General features: G+C 43.0%; 1 protein-coding gene across 2 annotated transcripts; it reads right to left on the bottom strand.

Moving 5' to 3' along the window:
* Positions 1-249: 249 nt before the first annotated feature.
* Eaat2 (Excitatory amino acid transporter 2) lies at positions 250-21,819 on the bottom strand. 2 transcript variants are annotated; one of them, XM_076772194.1, is made up of 11 exons: positions 20,485-21,819; positions 12,634-12,759; positions 12,354-12,561; positions 8,477-8,519; positions 8,148-8,401; positions 7,091-7,324; positions 4,683-4,877; positions 4,462-4,596; positions 4,277-4,385; positions 2,826-2,960; positions 250-2,087 (listed from the first exon to the last, which is right to left on the bottom strand). In XM_076772194.1, the coding sequence occupies exons 1-10, from the start codon at positions 20,657-20,659 to the stop codon at positions 2,838-2,840; spliced, it is 1,602 nt and encodes a 533-aa protein (XP_076628309.1). In that variant the 5' UTR covers positions 20,660-21,819; the 3' UTR covers positions 250-2,087; positions 2,826-2,837. The 2 variants fall into 2 exon arrangements, with proteins under 2 accessions (XP_076628309.1, XP_076628308.1); XM_076772193.1 differs by having other exon boundaries at positions 2,842-2,960; positions 20,485-21,817.
* Positions 21,820-21,890: the final 71 nt, after the last annotated feature.

Genomic DNA, 21,890 nt, shown 5'->3' with positions numbered 1-21,890 from the left:
ATTCAGTACAGGCGGAACTTCAAACGTTGATAACTTTTTAACGAAGCCTCCAACAACAAATTAGTGTTCTTAATTTTCGTCTTATTTTGGCCTCTAGAATCTCCCATTAAAATGTTTCCCAGGAGTAGCCAAGCCCTTGAATTCTAAACCCATTGAAATCTAATAGAACAGAAATAAAATAATAATTTATCAAACCACGAATTTGTCGAGCATGGACAAGGGACGATCGAAGGTAAGAAAAAACGCACGTTCTCGTATAAACCTTGCATCTTGTTATACAACACGTTGAGCCTTATAAGTATATTCACACATAGTCTTTTTGAAGTATTTCGATAAATTCTTTCTCTATTCACCCCCTGCTCTCCGCTAGGCTATAAACAAAGCACTCACCGCATTCACTGTTCAAAGGTAACGTAAAGTCGGTATCGCGCGCGGGCAAAAGGTGTGTGTGTGTGTAGCACGGCAAAAAACTTCCAACGTGAACGGTCCGCAAAACGCAACGATTACGAAGAACGAAAATAGCGAGGCAGGAATATCGTCCAACGGAAACGACGCTCGGTTATTATCGAAAAATCATTTAAACGGGTTCGTTTTCGGGTGAAACAACGCACTACGAAGCACTAGTAGTTACCCAGTTAATTTGTACATTTAAACAGTCTCTACGATAGAACACGTATCGACCTACGTACCTAGTGCCTAGAATCAGTGAATTCCTCACGTAATTTTCCTATAACGTTATACGTAGTATTTATTATAAACGACATATTCAAATGGCATGTCCAGTCTTGAGGCTGCCCGTCAAAGAGCGCTAGATGATCTTCTCTTTCGTTTTTTTTTTTTTGTTTCGTTCACTTTTTTTTTTTTGTTTCCTTTTATATTTGTTTTTAGTTTTTTTTTTTTATTATCTTATTGTTGTGGAGCGGGGTGGATCTACGCTATGGAACCGAGAACGACTCGCCTCGGGACTTAAATTACGCTAAAGGGAGGGAACGTTAATCGCAAAAGTGCACAGTGGCAGAATCGTGAACGCGGGTCGCCCCGAAGGGTCGAGCCGCCCGAGATGTCTGTGCACCGATCCATGTTCGTCAATGGTCCGACAGTTATAGTTTTCAATATGACAGTTAAGAGCTAAAGGAAACCCCTACGGTTCGTTTCCAAACGGTTTCGTCTACGATCTGGTAATAATCAACGCCGTTGCACGCGTCGAACGCTAACCCGACTATATGTCTCGCGACTAGCGTCGTGACGCTGTGCTCGCGTCGATCGATTTCGTATCACGGCATTCCTACATCTACGCGTCCCTACGTAATTATCGAACAATTCTTTTTGCCAAACGTTCCTGAACGTGTTGCTCCTCGGTGGATCGATCGAACGATAGCAAACGCGTTCGCTCGTTGTCCGATCGTTTCGCGAACGGTGGCTGACAGTCGAAATTGTTTATGTGTCGGTGGAAAACTGTTGTGGCAGTAGGACGATCGATCGCCAAAAGCTACGCTGATTCCGGTACCCGGCCAATTAGCTAACGCCTATTCGCTTTATTCGGGTTTTGGTTAATGAACAGAAATTTTCTTTATTTTTTTTTTTTTCTCTTTTCTACGTTCGCAGCGGCCGTTTAAAGTGCCGTGGTTAAAATAAGGCACCACACTCGACGCTGTTTGCGCGATCGATCGCGGGAAACGATCGTTTATAGTAATTCGGGAGTGCAATCTGAACCGGTCGTTCTCTCGACAATCGAGGAAGCTGCTTTGCGTCGTTAGCTTCGTAAATACGGTCTCGTTATTGCTGTGTCTTAGACGCGAATCGCGATTATTGACTTCGTGTTTGATATTTGGATTCTCGTGGTCGTGTTTCTTTTCTTCCTCTCGAGACGTTTCCGTCGCGAAAGCGTTACAATGGAAAAGGTTTCGCCGACAGTAGAAAACGTTATTGTGTACCCCTTTTAGTATTTTGATCCACGGTTGAAACGCATCTTTCGATGCGAAGTTCGTTAACAATTCGGTCGACGGTATCTAGAGCTAAACACAGGGTGAACCACTGGTCAGACTGTCTCTTCCGTCACGCTCCTGGGCATCTGCAACACGCTGATGCTGAAAACGAAACAAGATGGTTGAGGGGGACGCCTCTGGACGTCGACGTTGCTTCGAAGCGGCACTTTAACAAGCGGATGGGATTCTCGATGATGATGATGCGTCGCAGCGCTCACGTGCAACGGTTCGCAATCTTTGCAACGTGTACGTGTGTACTTGAAAAAAAAAAAGAAAAGTAGTGGAACGCGAGAAAAACTTCACCAAACCTCTCGAATGCGTGGCGTCGTTACAACGGCTAAGAAGTCTATGTTTCGTCGTGGAGAGAACGTGATCTGCCCTCGGCTGACGCAGAGCCTCGACTCGCTGGACGAGCGTTAAACACGCTCGATCGTTCGCGTGTACCATAATGGCGGCGCTTGCGATAGATTGATCATTATATTTAGGCGGTACGGAGATCTACCGGCTGCTGGGTCGGCTATCGCGAGGGGCATGCTCGATAATTATCAGTTACAAAAAGGACGCTGGGGTATCCATCGATATCTCTCGGGGGAGAAAAGAAAAAAAATAAAAACGAATGACGCGCGACAGCGAGGAAATGAGAAGCTTACGTGCGACGACAGTGGCCTGGCCATGAATCGTTTATAAATGTCATCGAAATCGAACGAGCCGTTTGCAATATGCAAGTTAATCAGCCCCGCCGACCAGCCAGCGAAGCGGAATAAATAGACGGGCGGCGAAAAAACCAGGATGAATGCACGCGATCGTTCGTGATCGTACAAAGTGATAGCCTAGCCCTACCAACAAGCTTGTTTACTTGGCGATGCCGGCTATCCTCGTATCGTCCTGCATCTCGACTACGATGGTGTCAGGATCAGGTACTCTGTTGGCGGAAATGCATCCATTCGCGATCGTCGTCGGCAGAACGGTCTCCGACTGGAAAAAGATACCAACGGGAATGATCAATGCGCTGATCGCTGACACTTCATTAGCGAAATGAGTAATGCGTGTCGTGTTCCCTTCGAACCGAGTCGAGCGAGGATAAAATTCTTTTATCAACGTTGTATCCATCGAATAAAAATATATTTTAACTGTATTCATTCTTCTGGTTCTTCTTCGATAATTATTCATAAATTTCCATTAGTAGAACGTAACACAATAAAAAATGAAATCGACTCGTGGAATAGTTCAGCTTGATGTTTCAACGGAGACTTTGTAACTGCATGGCGGATTGTTTGCAAAACCAATAATTCAAATTTACACGCGTAATGAAAGAGCAGGACGTTACGTCGTACGGTAAAAGTGAAATCGATCGAGCAAATCTGAGCACCGGTGCGATGACGTGCGACATTTTAGACAAAAAGTATGCCAAAGAGTATCTTGCTGTGTCGAGTGCATGCATTATACATGCTACACCGTTGTGAAATCGGATCACATGATTATATTTGTCCATCGGAAAACCGAGAGCATGCGCGATGCAAGGGATGAACTGAGCTTTCCCGATTGAACGAATACTGGTGATCTGCTATGAAGAACTATGTTTGCACGGTATTATCCGGATGGACTCCATAAAATATCGAAAGTTTGCGCTTATTTTGAAGAATTGATTTAAGGCCTTTTTTTGTGATTTTTTTTTTTAACGACAGGTAGGTTGTTTTGCAGTGACATTTTGCAGATATATTTATTCGCCTTATAGGTATGTATAGTATTTTTTTCATCAAAAAATATTAAAAATTGCGAGAGTTATAGCTTCTTGTTTAAAAAAACGCATTCAAACTGGCTTATATGATATTTCAAGATCTAGCAAACCGATTTACTTCAAATTTGGAGAGAATATTCAGCAGACGCGCCTTTATAGCTGGAACTAGAGATTTAAAAAAATATTGAGTTTTACTATTTTTTTTTGATACGCTAAAGACAAAAGAACGATTAACAAATAGAAATTCGAAACTTGAAGCGTCGCCATTTCTTTATTTATCAGGACTTTGACTTCTCCCTAGTTAAGATACTTTAACCCCCTCTGTTTCAAATTATCTGGAATCCTGGAAGCCATTGGAGCACCTTTTCCAAAGAGCCATTAAATAAGAAGTTATAATTCCCACGATTTTTAATATTTTTCCACGAAAAAAATATTGCACATGCTTATAAGATGAACAAATATATCTACAAAGTCTCAGTACAAAACAGCCTATCATTAAAAAAAAAATCACAAAAAAAACTCCTTAAATTACTATTTATAATTTTGATTTTACCTGATAGGCTGCCGCGTCGAGGGCCATCAGTTCCTTCTTGGACAGCTGTTCGACCACTGCGGCGGCATAGCAATCGCCCAACATGTTGTTGGTGGTCCGTATGCGGTCCCTGAATTCAAATAGAAAATAGGAAACGTTCCAACGTTGGATCGTCGGCGAATTTCTTATGGAATCTCGATACTTACACGAACCAATCGATGGTAAATAACAGGGAGACGTTGTAAACGGGGGCGTCGATGGCGCTTAACACGACGAGGAGGAGCACGAGAGCAGCGCTCGGAACTGAAGCCGATGACACAGACGCAGCGGTTGACGTTAAGCTTTAAACAAAATTGTCCGTTGGTTAATGATAAATAACTGACTCGAACCAGCCGTGATGATAGCCCGTTAAGGTAAAGCTGCTTACATAACGGTTATAATCTCGCCGAAGCCCAAAGCGATGCCGTGCATCTGCGCGATGAATATACTGGCGACGGCGACAAACAGTGCCGTGCCGTCCATGTTAATGTTGCAACCGATCGGCAGAACGAATCTGGTAACTCGAGGATCGACCCTGAGCTTGTCCGTCATCAGGCGGAACGTGACCGGGAGCGCGGCAGCCCTGTACAAAGCTGCGTTAGGAAAAATCTGGCATACCGCGTTTCTATATCGATAGAAAGGTCATATGCCGCGTGCAGCATCGCCCGTTGTCCAGGGACCAGGGGTCATTCTGGCGGAACGATCGTCTAACATAATGAATCTGATTCACTGAATGATACGGTGCAAGGATCTTTTTATGAGCACGAATCAAATGATAGTATATATTTCATATATATATATATATCGTAGAACGCGGTAAGGTCGATCGATAAGGGCGTGTTTTGTCACCGATAGAAGTCGTATCGACGGTAAAGGTATTTGTTTTCGATAAGCTAATTGACCAGAATGACCGCATAGACGAGCTGAAAATTAATCAGGGGTTAATCGAACAGACGACAGGCATATCGGCGATCGTACGTCGTTCGTCCTACGGTCCACCTAACTCTGGAACAGACAATCGTATTGTACCTTCATGTCGCGGCCATCGATTACTTACCAAGGCCACTCTCGACCTCACTGAACCACCTGCAAAAGGCCGCGTGCAGCGCGTGCTCTAATACATCATCATTGATATTCATACAGTCTCTGTTCATGATATACTGAGAGCACTTGTTCTCTCAGTCACAGTATACGCATAGTTGTGTACGCTCTTTTCTGGAAAAAGTTAATCCACATAGAAAACAAGTTGAATTAGAAACAATTGCCGTTGGCTGGGACGTGTTTTTTTAACGGTCTCGAGCACCGCGACGATGGGACGGAAAAGGGTTCGATGCGTGAACACGTTGTGAATCATCGCAAGCGTTACTCGTGACACGAATGCTTCTCTGTCCCACGATGCATCGTAAGGAACGAGGATATGATGACGAGAGACGAAAGGGAAACCGGGAAGAGGGAACGGTGGATGGTTCTTTTTAAAAACTTTCGACGGATAAACTGAAAAAATGATCGTTGCTTCGCGTGATCCGCGGGCAAACGAGTAATCATAGTAAAAGAAAGCGTATCGTAGTTCAGCAGTTCTGGACTAGCAGCAGTGATGGACGTCGCCGTCAAACCTGGAAGAGCGGGCTCGACGCGAGCAACCAATATTTTTTTCAGTTTCCCTTTGATTCCTCTCGGAAAAATGCTTATGTAATAACATGGTTGGCGCGGAAGCCTCCTTCGGCCGGTATCTTCTTCCTCCGCCTCGTCCCTCGCGACGAGAAGGCGGAAGATTCGGATAAAGGAAGCCCTCGAAGGCCTCCGCCCCGAGAATCAGTCCAGGTGACACGGAGTCAGCTGATTTCCGGCTCAACAGACACGGACAAAGACGCCCGTTTCCGTGCACTTTTGTACTCTTTACGTGTCCTTCTCCTCTTTCGTTTACATTCTCCTCTTTCTTTCACGTCGCCACTGCCCGGGACAAACTCACAGAACACACATTTAAAATACCGATTTCTTCAGATTCTGCATTTACCAAACTCCTATTCAGATCTAATCTCGAGAATCTAGTGTTTCAGCTCCTTATTTTCTTGGTTCTGTAATTTTGTCCCGGACCGTAGCTCCATAACACACGCCTCGAAATTTCGGTTCTGACGTTAGACGAGTATACGAACGATTGAATACGTGTTTACCGAAAGTTCGTGGACAGTAACCGACAACCGGGAGTATCCGCATCCTAAGTGCCACCCGGTACTGCATACCTCTCTCTCTTTCTCATTGATCATGACGATTGATCTCCCCATGAGAAACGGGAGAACATTAAAGAAACGTAATGGGCCCGAACGGGGATCGAATCTGTGGACGGGAAGTAGGGACGATTATCGTCAGCGTTCGACAACGTCATCGAGGATAAAGGTCCCGACGTTGTGAAACGCTGGCTGAAATCGATAGCAGTTTCGGAACGGAGTAACGGGACCACGGCCTCGCAAAGCCTCCTCTCGGCTGGCTGAAACATATTTTGTCTCTTTGTCAATCGATTCGATAATCGTACGCCCCCGACCTGGCTCTTTCGTGTCTTGAACGCGTTCTCGGAACGTATTATTTATTTATTTTTTTTTTTTAGGGGGATAAGGAGGAAACGAAGCGGACACGACGGGAGACAATTGACAGAGAAAGACTAGGAGGACGTGATAGGGTCGAATGGGATCGTATGGGGTGGGTTAGAAGCTAGATGACGATGACGACCGAGGTCATGTGAGGCAGGCGATAATGTGGGTACTCTGAAGGTCGGGCTGAGTTCGAAGATCGACGACTCACGTTGATGCCATGGCGAAAGCGGTGAGGGTACCCTGGGCGAGGCCGGCGTAGAATTTAAAAGGGTTCTTTCTCACGAAGGCCAGGTAGATCAGCTGCATGATCACCAGCTGATAGAAAAAGACACCGATCACGATCGTGACGATGAACCAGGCGAGCTGCGACATCACCAGCGCCAGATCGGTCACGCCTAGTATTTTCCCAGCTATCACCGACGTGATCCCCACCGGTGTCATCCTGCCAAAATACACCAAACGATACTTTACTACCCGTCCACCCTGCCAGAACATCTATAAAATTCATATTTCAACCCCTAAGTATAATAACTCGTATCTTACTTAAAGTATTCTGTAGTTCTTTTGAGAATTAAAATGCATAAACATCCGCATTAAGGACTAAAAACTTGATGGAACAAAGGTCGAAGAAAAGTACCGGTTATTTTTTAGACCTTTTACAGAAGTTCCTTGTCAGACGCTGTCTACGTCAACTTTTTTAACTTCCAAGAAACTGGTTTTGCAAATTTCTGAATAAGTAATGACCCCCGGACGAGGACGCGTCCGAAAGAGAAGCGAATTATTCATTTCCATTTGGATTAGTTCTGCTTTCTCGAACCGAATTATTTCCATATCTCGGCGAACGGACAGCAGAATCTTCCACGAACGTATCCTTGCTCTCTATTATTTATTCAGAAGTTTGAGTATCTTTCCGTGGAGGAGTCGAGGAATATTATGCTATGATAAGATCATGTTTATTTATAGAAATTCCGAATGAGAATTCTATCGTCTTTCGAAATCTATCCTCGCTGTCCCCTCTGATTAATAGAGGCTCTAATATTATTTTGGTTTCTTTAACGGGCTAAGCATAGAGCCGACCGCGACGGGAAACCGGTTCCTTCCAAAGAAATTCTCGCGAGCAAATTGAGTAGTCTATGCTGTCCATCGGAACGCAAAAAATCACGGATGCTTTGCAAAATAATCTCCCTTAACTTCTACAATATTTACACTTATCTCCTAATATTTTTATTACGAGTTGCATTTTCCGTTGTAAAATTCGAACGTACCACATGACGGTCGACACCATACGCATGATGACCTCGAAGACAGCCTTGAAGAAGTCGATGACGATCTGTCCCTTTTCCCCGAGGGTACCTAAGAACGTTCCAAAGACCAGACAGAAGAAAACAATGCCCAGCGTGTTCGTTCCGCTCCTGTACTGGGTGACTCGCATGAGTTCCTCTTCCCCGAGGACCTCCGAGGACACCGAGTCGCTGAGGTTCCGGAAGGGCTGGGTTTTCGGCACGTAGACCGTGTGTGCCTACGGAGAAGAGCCTCGTGAACAACAGGGAACGTTCTTCGAGCGCAATACGATCGAGAGAATGAATTTATTTACCTGCTGGAACGCTGCCTGGAAAATATTGTCCGGGAACATGTTCCTGCAACGTGTCGAGAAACGTTCGTGTCAGATGCGTTTTCTTTTTTTACGTGTGCTTGATCGATAGCCTTTATCGGCTTTCGCGGTTAATTCCCGATACAACGTGTAATTGTGTTAGTCGCCGGTATGCACCAGAAGCGTACGTTTTAAACGGAACTCCTCAGGTTGCACGAATAAACCACGCACGGATCGATATATCCGTGCGCATACTTCTATTTTCATCGCGATAGGTATTATCCTTTATTGCGACGGCTTTAGAAAAGTTCACCGATCGTCGAGCAACGGGGCGACCTTAATCCTTATCGAGACGGCGTTCCCATCGATAAATCGTTTCGAGCGACCGCGGCAACGAGAAAGGGTTGCACTTGCTCGCGAAACGAGCCATCGACGAACCGTCTTCCCGTCCAGGGATGAAGACGACTTCCTGCACGCGACTCTCGCTTTCTAACGTCTCTGATAACGCTTGGAACGGCGAAGCAAATTGTACAGGGTGGGAAAAATTTTAATGGGGGATTCTAGAGGCCAAAATAAGACGAAAATCAAGAATATCAATTTCTTAACTGAGGCTTTGTTAAAAAGTTATTTACAATTAAATTAAAAAATTTCAAATCGTTCTGGAAAAATTATTTTCGGTTGCGGGGGTCAATTACAATCATTTTTGGTCATTACACATACCCCCGAAATCCTACGTACTTTCGAGAAAAAAATTCGAGTAGGTGTGAAATTTTTCGACGAAATTAAAAAATTTCAAATCGTTCTAAAAAAATTATTTCTAGGTTCTGGGGTCAATTACAATCGTTTTTGGTCAATAGACATACCCTCGAAATCTTAATCACTTTCGAGAAAAAAATTCCTTACCAAAAATATCATTTCTCGCCAGAAATGTTACCCCGAAATTTCGTGCGAATCTTTAAAACGTCATAACTTCTGAACGGATGGGACGATTTTAATGTTTAAAAAAGCAAACTACGCGCATTTTAGTGTAGAATATGTACAAATTGTAAAAATATTCGAAAAGTTGGTCCTTCACCCCGCAAAATGAGAAAAACCCCATAAAAATGGTCCAATTTTCTAACCGCCATAACTCCTACAATTGTGAATATATTTCAATGAAACTTTTTTCTGAAGTAGAGCTTATAGGTATCTACAAAAAAGTATTAGGCAATTTTTCTGTAGAGCGTCAAACAAAATTATTAAAAATCAAAAACGAATTTGTAAGAAAAATCGACAGGGGCCTAACTTTTCGACGAGAAAAAAAAATTTCAAATCGTTCTAAAAAAATTATTTTCGGTTGCGGGGGTCAATTACAATCATTTTTAATAAATAGACATACCTTCGAAATCCTATCCACTTTCGAGAAAAAAATTCAGTACAGGCGGAACTTCAAACGTTAATAACTTTTCAACGAAGCGTTCAACAACAAATTGGTATTCTTGATTTTCGTCTTATTTTGGCCTGAAGAATCTCGCATTAAAATTTTTCCCAGGTGTGGCCGAACAACCTGTATATTCTTCGAACAGTACATTGGGGAGTTGTTTTCTAGGTATTTTATATCGAGGAGCTTGATGAGTTGAACATTTATTCGAAAGCGATGAAGAATATATTTTTGTGGTGGTTTAGATTCTCGCGTGGTTAGTATACTAGTTATGGTAACGAGAAAAAAATTGCAGCTGAAATATTATGATTTTTACGTAAGAATAGAACAGGCACAGAGACTAAATACTTTTTTCTGTAGAGAATGTGATAGAAAAGAATATTCACAGTCTCTATTTTTCTTCTGTTTTTGCATACACGAGTTCTGACGTTTCATTTGCAATTCTTCTTCGTTTTTCTTTATCACGGCTACTGTTCCAAAGAATCGTAATGTAGGTCACCGAAAAAGTTGCAAATATACTCTGCTTCCTCGTCGCGGCTATGGTTCGATCGTTTAAATTTTTATCGTGCCTGCGTTAAGATTTATTAAGATCGGCTAACAAGAGAAAATGGAAGTGACTACCTCCAGTCGATATTTCATACGACACATTATCTGCTGTAAATGTATATACTTTATTTATAACAGCTTATCGAGATTGAAATGCTTTTAAAGTACGAGGAGGCGGTAGACCGTTTTAAAGGAGTTAACCAATGAATTAATTATAAAGTTAAATCGATGACAGAAGCTTGAACTTGACCGAATTATAAAGTCGTGTTATAAATATTGTATAAAATATATGAGAAGCTGAAAAGAAACATAATGATAGATTAGGTAGAAGCGTGTGGCAAAAGGGTCGCATGAAAGAGTAAAATGTGGTTTATCGAACGCGAAGCAGTTCTATGCCAACTGCAAATAGCACGTATGCAAAAAGCATTCTCATAGTGAAGAAATATGCGATAAACGCGTATCATCGAATATGTCAAGGTTCGATTAGATTAAAGCTAACGCTTATAATTTCGTATATCGTGTTCCAATATGGTCAGATATTTATCAAATTCTTTGCTAATCCAAGTAATGTATTTAAACCAGTGTAATCGGTGTTAAATCATTGAAAAAGTAAGATCTTAAATCTTAAAGAAAGCGTTCAAGGTGTTTGTATTATTTTTATTTTTGTACTCATTTTAGAAGGTTATTTTCAATGATAAATACGAATAGCGTAGGTGAGCTCGAAAAAACTGGTTTCTTCTCAAATTTAAACATTTTCAAAGTCGATCTTAGGTCTGGGTTATGGTTGGAGCCACTTTTTAGAGAGAACAGGTTTTTTCTCAGATTTAAACATTTTTAAGATTAGCCAGAAAGATGCACAGGAATATATCTTCTGAACAAAATGGGCTCTTCTTTATCTGAGCCTTTATTATACTAATATGGTTGGAACATTCTTCTACTTAAACATTCCAATATAGTACGTCCTTGCAGTATATCCTCTTAGTAAAACATTTGTCCACGAAGGTTGAATCTAATTCTGATCGCCACAATTCGACATAAAATTGGCAATATACGTAAAAATTAATAATAGCAGGGATGTAGAACCATCTAGAGCCAACCACTGAAGCTAGAGACGAAATAAATTTAATATCCCTTTAAAAATAGCTTTTCCATAGAATACAAATTTTTCCTCGAGCTTAAACATTTGGAACCACGAGCTCCTAAGATCAATATTTCGGATAATCGATGATCTATAGAAAATTCAAACGATTTATTAAGCGTAATTTACCGTGGATAACATTTTCTCTTTTGCTGATATTATTTCTCTGCTGATATCGATCGTGACACGCTTGTTTTGACAGACTATTTTACAAAGATAATTATAGATCAACATAGGCCGGCTCGAGAAGCTTCCCCTAGTCTTCAACGTGACAACTTATGGCTCCATATCCTCCCAGGGCTCGGAGAAAACTGACTTCTCGGCCACAAGTACTTGCAAGAATAATTCAAAGTCCAACATTTCGGTTAATCGACCCAAAAATTTAATATATTCTTTCCCAAGCTTCTCTGCATTTCGCGAATGCTTCGAAAGGTTGTTCATCCAAAAATAATTCTAGATCAATATAGGCGAGCAGAGGCCCTTAATTTTCGACTGGATAGCTCCGTGATCGTTCTTTATCCGGTCGTGATTTGCTTCACCGTTCTGTTCAGACAAGATGACCGATCGCAAGGCTACCGCGAACTCACGATATACCTTCGGAGCGGCAGTTCGGTAGAACGAGTCAACCGTTGCTCCGACAACGCGGTACGAGACGCCACTTTTATCCCGGGAAAATTCCGGAAGGCTGTTGCCATGAGTGACGACGCAAAAGAGCGAAAATAACAGATTCTAATCGATATCTAACGCCTGACGGACCTCGTAAATAGACAAGTTACCTTCCCAAATCCAGAAGACTGTCCAGAATGTTGACGGCGCGTCCGTTGTGCGAGGTGGTCATCGATTTTCTAATTCCAGGATTACCAGGATGGATCAGAAGAACCAGTATTACGCCGAGGACCGCGTTCAGCAATGACGTGAGTATGAAGTAGACCAACGTACGGACAGCGATCATCCCGTTCATCCTTGCGTTTAGGCTCGCTGAGCCTGGAAAATTGTCTAATTATTATTGTTCGGCGGTCACGAGTCTCCTCGTACGCTGGTTCGGGCATATTTTACCGGATATCAGGCTGGCGATCACCAGCGGCAAGATCATTAACTTCAACAGCCTCATGAAGAGCTCTCCAGGGTAACTGATTAACATAACTGCGTCATCGCCGAGGCCCAAGGGTCGCAGACCGAACCCTGAAACAAATAACGAGGTTACCACGGAGCTCCTTTCCTCTGTTATTTTTTTTTTTAACGCTCCAAGGTGGAAAATTTATTAATATCGAACGATACGTTGTTGCGAGTAGGGAGAACACTTTTTAGTCTGACGCCCCCTCGAATGTACGCCAATGTTCCTTTCGACGTGAAACTAACGATCTTTTAGTACGGCCTACGTAACGTGTCCCACAATCAGGGCCGACGTTAAAGCTATCGGCGCCCTGGAGCAATTTCCAATTTGGACACTCGGGTTACAAATGAAAATCAAATGGAATCCGAGTTATCAAGCTTTGATATTGCTTTTGAACGAGCTATAGTATTTTCTGGAGTAATCTTGGACGAATGGAAAGTCAAACGCAGGCACGATTTTCTTTGAAATGTGCCTTTAATTCGAAGCTTTCAAATTTATCATAAAAAATGAATGCCTTCGAGGACGAAGTAACAATTTGGTGGACGTGTACGTCCGGGTACTCGGATGGCTCGTAAATTCTGAAAGCATCACTTATAATCTAACGGATAAAACCGTGCCCTCCGATGGATATCCAAGCAATAAATAGCCCTCTTTTGTCCATAGAGGCGTCGCGGAAGGAATCGCTTGATCGATGCACGCGTGCAAAGTGGATGAGAGCTTTTCCATCGAAACTCGTGCATAATTCAGCCGCGACGGTACCCGGTCGTCGTCGGAGACGTCGTTTCGTCGATTCGAGGCGCAGAAAGCGCGTCGACGCATCTCCGGGAAAAGCGAAGGTCGCGCGAACGGAACGTCCCAAGGTTGGCCTTTCGACTCCGCGGGGGTGCCGGTTAATTAAATGAAAGTTTCGAAGGAAACCTCTCGACGATGATTGGCACCTTTTAACGGGATAACGAGGGTATAACGTTTTATGTAACCGGTGCAAACGGTACGCGGTACGCGTTCCTTCCGTCTGTAAATCGGTGCCCGCGAGTCACGAGTCCGTTTCTTACGAAATTAATCGCCCGAAGAAAGGAAACGACGTATGGATCCAACGATTACGAAGCCCCGGGCTTTAAGTATCGTGCATAACCAGTCGTTATTAACTCGCGTTACGTTTGCGCGCGTGATGCAACGGTGACGACCGAAAACGCAATTGTAACCGAAGCTTTAACAATTTCGTGCGAAAGGACGTTGAGATTTTTAAAAAATTTTAAATGACAAATGAACAGCTATCAATTTTCCAGAATCGAAACACTGTAATATAAATTCAATTCCGACCTGCACTAGCAATCATAAAATTGCTCTCGAGTACTCATTTCCAGTTTTTCTCTCGACTTACAGCAGAATTACAGTATTGTTTGGCTACCCAATTAACCCTGATTCTATTTCTCTCGAGGAGGAGTAAAACCACCCTTTCCAGTTTTCAGTGTTTAACATTGACAAAGCGTCGCAGAATTTATTACTGTTGGTTGGGAGCAATTTTATTAACGAACCAGCGAATTAATCGAACGTGTCGTAGGCTGTGGCCCAGAATTCTTGGCGCGAGTTTCTGGGAGGCGTAGCGGTCGTTCCCGATAGAAATGCCCCCGCAGCCATTAATCCCCCGGTTTTTGTTCGGTTTGCGTGGCTCGTAAGTTTTTTTGTCATAGACATTGGCCCGTTTAGGGCATTTGCGTCGGACAGGCCTGGTCTATAGACCATCGATTCGGGGCCGTTACCATGGCCGGGTGGAAGTAAAATCGGTTTCGTGTCGGATGAACTCGACCTTGGCACGCTTCCCCCGATAATGGATGAAGGCGTAGCGTGCTTTTGGCAGTATTCGGCCATTACCTGGAGCACGTAACGCGCGATCTTTTCGTCCTATTTAGAGGGGATCCCGGGGATAAAGATCGAAAGAGCCCCTGAACTGTGTCGACGTCCCAAGACAATGACACTCCCCCTCGTTCCACCCTCCGTGCGCGTATGATTGACATTTACTTGGCATATCGGTGATCTGTTTACCCAATGGGGACGTGGCACCTCGTCGCTGCGTTTCGACCGATCAAACAATGTTGACACTTTGGGGGGAGCACCAATGTCCGCCATTGTTCTAATAAAAATTGCGAACCAACGTATAATCGTTATTCGTACTACGCAGGTTGCTTGCCAAACCCTTGTATTCGAATCCCCGAGAGTTGTTGAACGTAAAAAAACATGTTGGTTTAAATTCAGTTGCTAAGCGGAACGAGGAAAGCTTTTATCGAGAAAGGGATGCAAGCTGCAGCGAAAATTAAAAATTGTATTAAAGCGCGTTTAACTCGCAAAAACTCGGTCGCGAAACTAATTTTATTCGAGAGCCAGGCAACGAAATAATCTAGAAAAGAATCGCTCGAGCGTTCAAACGTTGTTGAATATTGTATCGACTTGTTTTCGTGCGTAAACTCAAATCCAGAAAAAAAATATGGAGCAAGTCAATGTTCTCTCCAAGCTGCGATTCTGCGCAGTCATGCACCCGACACGGTTTTCCACGCATTGTCCAACGAAAGATTTTTCATTTTACTCTCCCAGTTTCGTTTCGTTAAAATGTACTCGTCGTTTCGCGAACATTTCCACCCATACTTGAAACTCGTTCGACGAAACTTGGAAATCTTTAGAAATTCTGTGTTTCGAAGATGGCGGCGACCAAAGACGCTTGTAAAAAATTTCGTGGCTTTAAAGACTTGGGTGCAAAAGCGGCGCAAATTCGCGATTTTTCTTCGGGAAACGGGATCGTATTATTCGAACTCCAGATGAATTTACTTATCGTCGACCACGAAGAGCACACAACGTGCCAATTAGCGTTTATCGACATCGTTCAGTCGATTGAAATGCAAAACCTTTTGTACCCTGATGCAAGGATAATTGGACTTACACCACTTTCATAATGAAAGGCTCATATATCTTACAATTTGCATTCAAATCGTACACAATGAATTCTTTTAAAGTACGAACTCCATTTAATCGATAGAACCCGAGTTATATTCACAAGTGTGAACGTTTAACTAATTGGCTGTATTTCTTAGTAAATATGGGTTATAACTATGAAGTACTACGTTAAATTCCTGTGCTTTTCATTTAGAATCCCATATAAATTATAACTAACATATAATAGACGTAATAAAAATAAAATTCGCGACAAGAGGATTTATCATACACGCGTTTATACTGTCTCGTTGACTCTGGTAATGGTAGTCACAGTGCCCCATAAAACTTAAACGTTAAATAACTGCTAAACTATTAACCGCCAAGCCATAAAACCATGCATCGATAACTCGAGCATTTCAAGCGCTGTCAGTCTGTAAAAGCCTAATAAAAAGCGATCGTCATGGTTAGGTCTGCTTTGCGACTCCACGTTCGTTGTTTCTTTTGAAATTTATGAAGTGCAATTGAAAAGGTCAAGATTCTGTTTGCCCCACATTACCAGATACGACTTTATTACGAAGTGTAATTGACCCGTGCCACCGAGTTTTAGTGAAACGACCTCGTAAAAGATTGCCATTATCACGCATCGTACGCGAATTTTTTAATACTCTAAGAGAAAGTTTATTTCGTTTTGGAAACTGGATCAAATGTTTCAGTGAAACAAAACCTACCAGACACTGTCCATATTTTATACTAATTACAGACGTAAAATATTTCTTTTTAGACAGAAGCGAATGGTAGTCTCAACTTGAGATCTTCCCTCTTTCTGTAATATTGTCCGATAAGCTGATACAAGCGACATTAAGCCGAGGGAGGAAAGCTCTTAATGAAATATGTTTACAACGGATTAAACCCAGCTATGAAGATTTGTCGCCCAGCGATTAATCGCTGCGATGGCGACGAGGGAATTCGACGGAGAGAAAGATAGAAACGAAGAGATTCGGTTTGTGTGCAGAAAGAATTGATGTCGCGATATTCGCGGTTCGAGCGTAATATTAAAGACGAATTTGCAGCCTGGCAAGCATAGTTTGTAACGTGTATTAAACGCTAAAGTTTTGACCTCTTTTCCGAGCCCTCCTCGGTACAATGGTCCTATAACCATACAACCTTGAAAATATACAATTTAGGGTAAGAGAACGAGGCCGTCGTACAGAAAGATTCTAAAAAAGGAATGCTAAAAATTGCACGACGAAACGTTTGAGTGTTAAGTGAAATTAAATGGTTCTTACGAAACTGTACATTATACAGGGCGTTCGGCCACCCTTGGAAAAAATTTTAATGGGAGATTCTAGATGCCAAAATAAGAAGAAAATCAAGAATACCAATTTGTTGATGGAGGCTTCGTTAAAAAGTTATTAACATTTAAAGTTCCGCCTGTACTGAATTTTTTTCTCGAAAGTGAATAGGATTTCGGGGGTAGGTCTATTCACCAAAAATTATTGTAATGGACCCCCGCAACCGAAAATAATTTTTTTAAAACGATTTGAAATCTTTTTTTTCCGTCGAAAAATTTCACACCTTCTCGAATTTTTTTCTAGAAAGTGGATAGGATTTCGGGGGTAGGTCTATTGACCAAAAATGATTGCAATTGACTCCCGCAACCGAAAATAATTTTTCTAAAACGATTTGAAATCTTTTTTTTCCGTCGAAAAATTTCACACCTTCTCGAATTTTTTTCTCGAAACTGGGTAGGATTTCGAGGGTATGTGTATTCACCAGAAATGATTGCAATTGACTCCCGCAACCGAAAATAATTTTTCTAAAACGATTTGAAATCTTTTTTTTCCGTCGAAAAATTTCACACCTTCTCGAATTTTTTTCTCGAAACTGGGTAGGATTTCGAGGGTATGTGTATTCACCAAAAATGATTGTAATGGACACCCGTAACTAAAAATAATTTTTTTAGAACGATTTGAAATTTTTTAATTTTGTCGAAAAATTTCACACCTACTCGAATTTTTTTCTCGAAACTGGGTAGGATTTCGGGGGTATGTGTATTCACCAAAAATGATTGTAATGGGCCCCCGTAACTAAAAATAATTTTTTTAGAACGATTTGAAATTTTTTAATTTTGTCGAAAAATTTCACACCTACTCGAATTTTTTTCTCGAGACTGGGTAGGATTTCGGGGGTATGTGTATTCACCAAAAACGATTGTAATGGACCCCCGTAACTAAAAATAATTTTTTTAGAATGATTTGAAATTTTTTAATTTTGTCGAAAAATTTCACACCTACTCGAATTTTTTTCTCGAAACTGGGTAGGATTTCGGGGGTATGTGTATTCACCAAAAATGATTGTAATTGACCCCTCTAGCTAAAAATAATTTTTTTAAAATGATTTGAAATTTTCGAATTTAATTGTAAATAACTTTTTAACGAAGCCTCCATCAACAAATTGATACATTTAATTTTCGTCTTATTTTGGCCTCTAGAATCTCCCATTAAGATTTTTCCCAGGGGTGGCCGAACACCCTATATATATTAGATATAAAAATTTAAAAGCATTCTCAAAGATGTTTGAGCTGGAAGGTTATTGTTTATTTTAACAGAAGGGGAAGGTGACAGGTTACGACAGCGTGGAGGTACAAGGGAATAATAGATACGAGTTGGAGGTATGGGGTCGATAAAATGATCGTCCTTCAAGCATCATGTTCCCCTTAACACGCGTCTGATCTTTCTTTTTCCATTGAAATACTATTCGTGCTGGTGCAAACGGGATTAGAAGGAGGAGACGCCTCTTAATCGAAAAGTTTTCCAACGAATAAAGCCCATTATGAACATTTGTCGTACAATGATTTATTGCAACGATGTCCTGGCAACAATGTACACATTACCTTGATGGATGGAGTCGATAAAATGATTGTACTGGTGGTACCACGTTCCCCATATCGCGGAAACGATCTTCCCTATTCCCTATAACACTGTTCGACGCGTTGATGCTAGTTGCGCTATGCAAAGTTAATTTTATTTTATTATTCCATATACGATGCATTTAAGAGAAGCTCAAAGTAAAATTGTATTATGAAAATCGTAAGTTTCGTAATATATATAAAGGAAAATTTCATTTTTAAAACGTTTCAAAAACGTATCTTTTAATATCGTGTGGATTATTTTCTAAATTTAATAGTGTCCGTTTCAAAGGAACGACGCTCGAAAGATGAGATTAGCGTCGGTCTCCAGGGATCGACTTTGCGTTTAAAATGTTAATAATTTCACGAGGGATCCGGCTTTTAATTAGGATGGTTACGCTCCTTTATGAAAATTTCATACCGAATGGTTTCCTGCAGTGATGCCTAGGCAATAACATTCGTACGACTTTGATGTATGGAGTCGATAAAACGATTATGCTCGTAATACCACATTCCCCTTATCCTGCGACTGATCTACCCTTCTCCCTATAATACTGTTCGACAGCCTGATGCGAGCGGCGTCAAGCTGAAGAAGAAAACACTTTTAATAATTTCATACAGGACACGTCTGGCTCGATCCTAATCCCAATTGCACGTGATTTTCGGTTACATACCATGATTGAATAACTCGAGAAGCTGCAAATTAATTTATATAACAGTCGCGGTCGAAAGAGAATGGATAATTGCATTTGGAATAATAATAGACCGGGACAGCTTATTCAGGAAATTTCTAAATATCCTATGTTCGATAATTGTGGAATTGTTGAATACTAAAATCCAATAATTCCTGGATCGATCCACGCAATACTGTCCGACAAGCTGACGCAAGTTAAGACGAACAGGAAATGAATAGTTTAACGCAGAACCCACCTGTTAATGAGACACGTTCGCAACAAATACTCATTTAGGAAGATTTCTCTATCGACTATTTATTACTGTAACTCCTCAACGACAACGTAAACATGGTGGTATGGAATCGATAAAATGTGCTAGAGCCGATCCTCCCTACTTCCTGTAATACTGTTTTTAGAGCTGATGCAAGTGGCGTGGAGCTGAAGAAGAAAAGACCTTTAATAATTTCATGCAATGCTCGCCTCTTAACTGGGATAATTTTGGCATAAAACGAGACCAAGGAATATTCTCGATTCAACGACCTGTTATAGCGATGACTAAGATAGAAAAATAGATTCGAAAGTGTTAAAAATTCAATATTAATTGATAAAGTTGCTCCTGCGGATACAAAATGATAAGATAAATACAACGATCTTATATGTTGCGTTAGATTGCGGATGTTTATGCGTTTATGGGAAATTTTGTATCTCAAAACACCACAGAATGGATGCAAAAATTTTAGGAATACGTAAGGTACGAATTATTACAGGGGTTGAGACAACCAGAGGGTTGTAAAGACAAAGCACTTCATAAAGATCCGCGATCTAATCATCGTGTTGGCAAGTACGACGATAAATGAAACAACGTAAGTAGGTATCTCGACATTTGGCGACCTCTGCTCGGGATCGCAGCAATCAGTGCAAGACACCTAAGACTGTTTAATCGAATGTTAATCTTTTCTACCGTTTCGTAAACAGAAATACCACGTGTGCTGATAGCATCGATCCGCAATATCGAGCTACTTTGCACGGATAGTTTACCCCTTTGCACTCGGAAACTTTTCTCCGATCACGTACTACTACCTCAAGCACGCTAGTAAATACTCCAAACGAACGTGCCCTTAGAGGGTACATTGAAATTGTTTGTCCCTTCAGAGGGGGCAGCCGAGTGCAAAGGGTTAATACCGTTTCGTGGACGAAGACGTACACTTTCGTATAGTTTCGCGTTGGTGTATTAAAATGTCGGTCAACCGGGGAGTGACCTCTGTTGGGCCAGGTATAATGCTCACCGAGTATCACGCCAAATAGAACGCCGGAGAGGGTGACGACGAGCAGGAGGTTCTCCCGCATGAATTTCCTGGTGTCGGCGGTCACCTTACGGGGACCCTGAGAGGCCGAGACGTCCTGCCCGTCCATCTTGGCGAACAGGTACTCGGAGAACCGAGCCGAGGACTTCTCCTCCATTTCACTGGGCCGCCAGTAAGCGGCGTAGGTGGCGGCGGTGGAGCCGGTCGCGCACGAGGAGGCCGATCCTCTGGCCGATCGCCCGTCCGACTCTGCCAAGCTCCCTTCTCGCGATCTCTCGCGGCTAACGGCGGGGCCCCGGCAGCACCACGACGACGACGGGTTGCCGTTTTGGGGGTGTTTCGGGAAATCCGTGAGGAACGAGCAATCACGCGCTCCCACCAGACGTCCCAATAGCCGGACGGCCTTACGCGAGCCTGGTAACACGATCGTGGTACCGGGACGCTACTCAGCTCCTGTCGAGCGTTTCGTACAAAGACCGGGCGATCCCTCGCCAGTGGGACGAACGAAATATCTCGCTAGGTCTCCGGATCGTCTCGCGGTCCACTTCGCGGTCGGTCGCGGTTCGGTTCGTTTCAGGCCTCTTCCAGGGATCGCCGTGGTGACATCGACGGGACAAGGCGGATGGGTGGATCTCACGTAGGAGAGAAGCTGCTGCTGCCCGCGGATCGATCTTCGGTTGGCGAGGTCACCGGTCTCCCGAAGCGGTCGGTTGATCCAGCGCCGAACGTTCGCGCTGTTGCACAGGGTCAGTTACCTCTCTCGCTGCGCCTTGGGCCGATATCCTCCGGGGTTCGCGTGCACGGGAAACCACCGTGGCCCCAGCGGTCCGCTCGTCCTCTTCCTTTCTCTCGAACAGGGAGCGGCGTGTCACCCGGGCGACGGGAACGACCACGACGACGGCTGCGGCTCGGTCGATGGCGATACTCGCTCGGTCTCTCGAATTCTCGTCGGCTCGGCGAACGTTCCCGATACGTTTCACGCGAAGGATGAGCCCCTACTGGCCGGTTACTGGCGGACATATACGTATTGATTTGCTGGGAGACCCCCTTGCCCCTTGCTCTGCCTACAGACACGTCATCGAGCCGACGCCTGGAGGACGCCTGCGCGAACTCCGGCGGCTAAGTCGGTCGCCAGAAACGAGGATTGTGCACGGACGCCGATAATATTGCCGCTCGATTGTGCATCGCGAACGACGCCACGGCCGAACAGAGAGGGAAAGGGACGAGGGGGAGAAAGGAACACACAAAGGGGTTGAAATAAAGGCAGATCCTTTGATGCGAGAAAGGGGAGCGAGATACGCGACGCTTCTCGACGGGGGCTCTATCGGCTGATGAAAACGCATTAGCCGAAAGAAACGGAACGACCGACCTCCGCGAGTTGTTGCGCT

This window comes from Colletes latitarsis, chromosome 9 (assembly GCF_051014445.1).
Source record: "Colletes latitarsis isolate SP2378_abdomen chromosome 9, iyColLati1, whole genome shotgun sequence".
NCBI classification, from domain to species: Eukaryota; Metazoa; Arthropoda; class Insecta; order Hymenoptera; family Colletidae; genus Colletes; species Colletes latitarsis.
Note: the sequence above shows the minus strand (reverse complement) of the source record. Positions and strands in the feature narration are given on the sequence as shown.

Coding starts and splice junctions, on each gene's coding strand:
- Eaat2 (XM_076772193.1), bottom strand. CDS start 20,659: ATGGAGGAGAAGTCCTCGGCTCGGTTCTCCGAGTACCTGTTCGCCAAG. Junction 7,325..8,147: donor ATGGTGTCGACCGTCATGTG/GTACGTTCGAAT, acceptor GTATTTTGGCAG/GATGACACCGGTGGGGATCA. Junction 4,878..7,090: donor GCTTTCGCCATGGCATCAAC/GTGAGTCGTCGA, acceptor AGCTTTGTACAG/GGCTGCCGCGCTCCCGGTCA.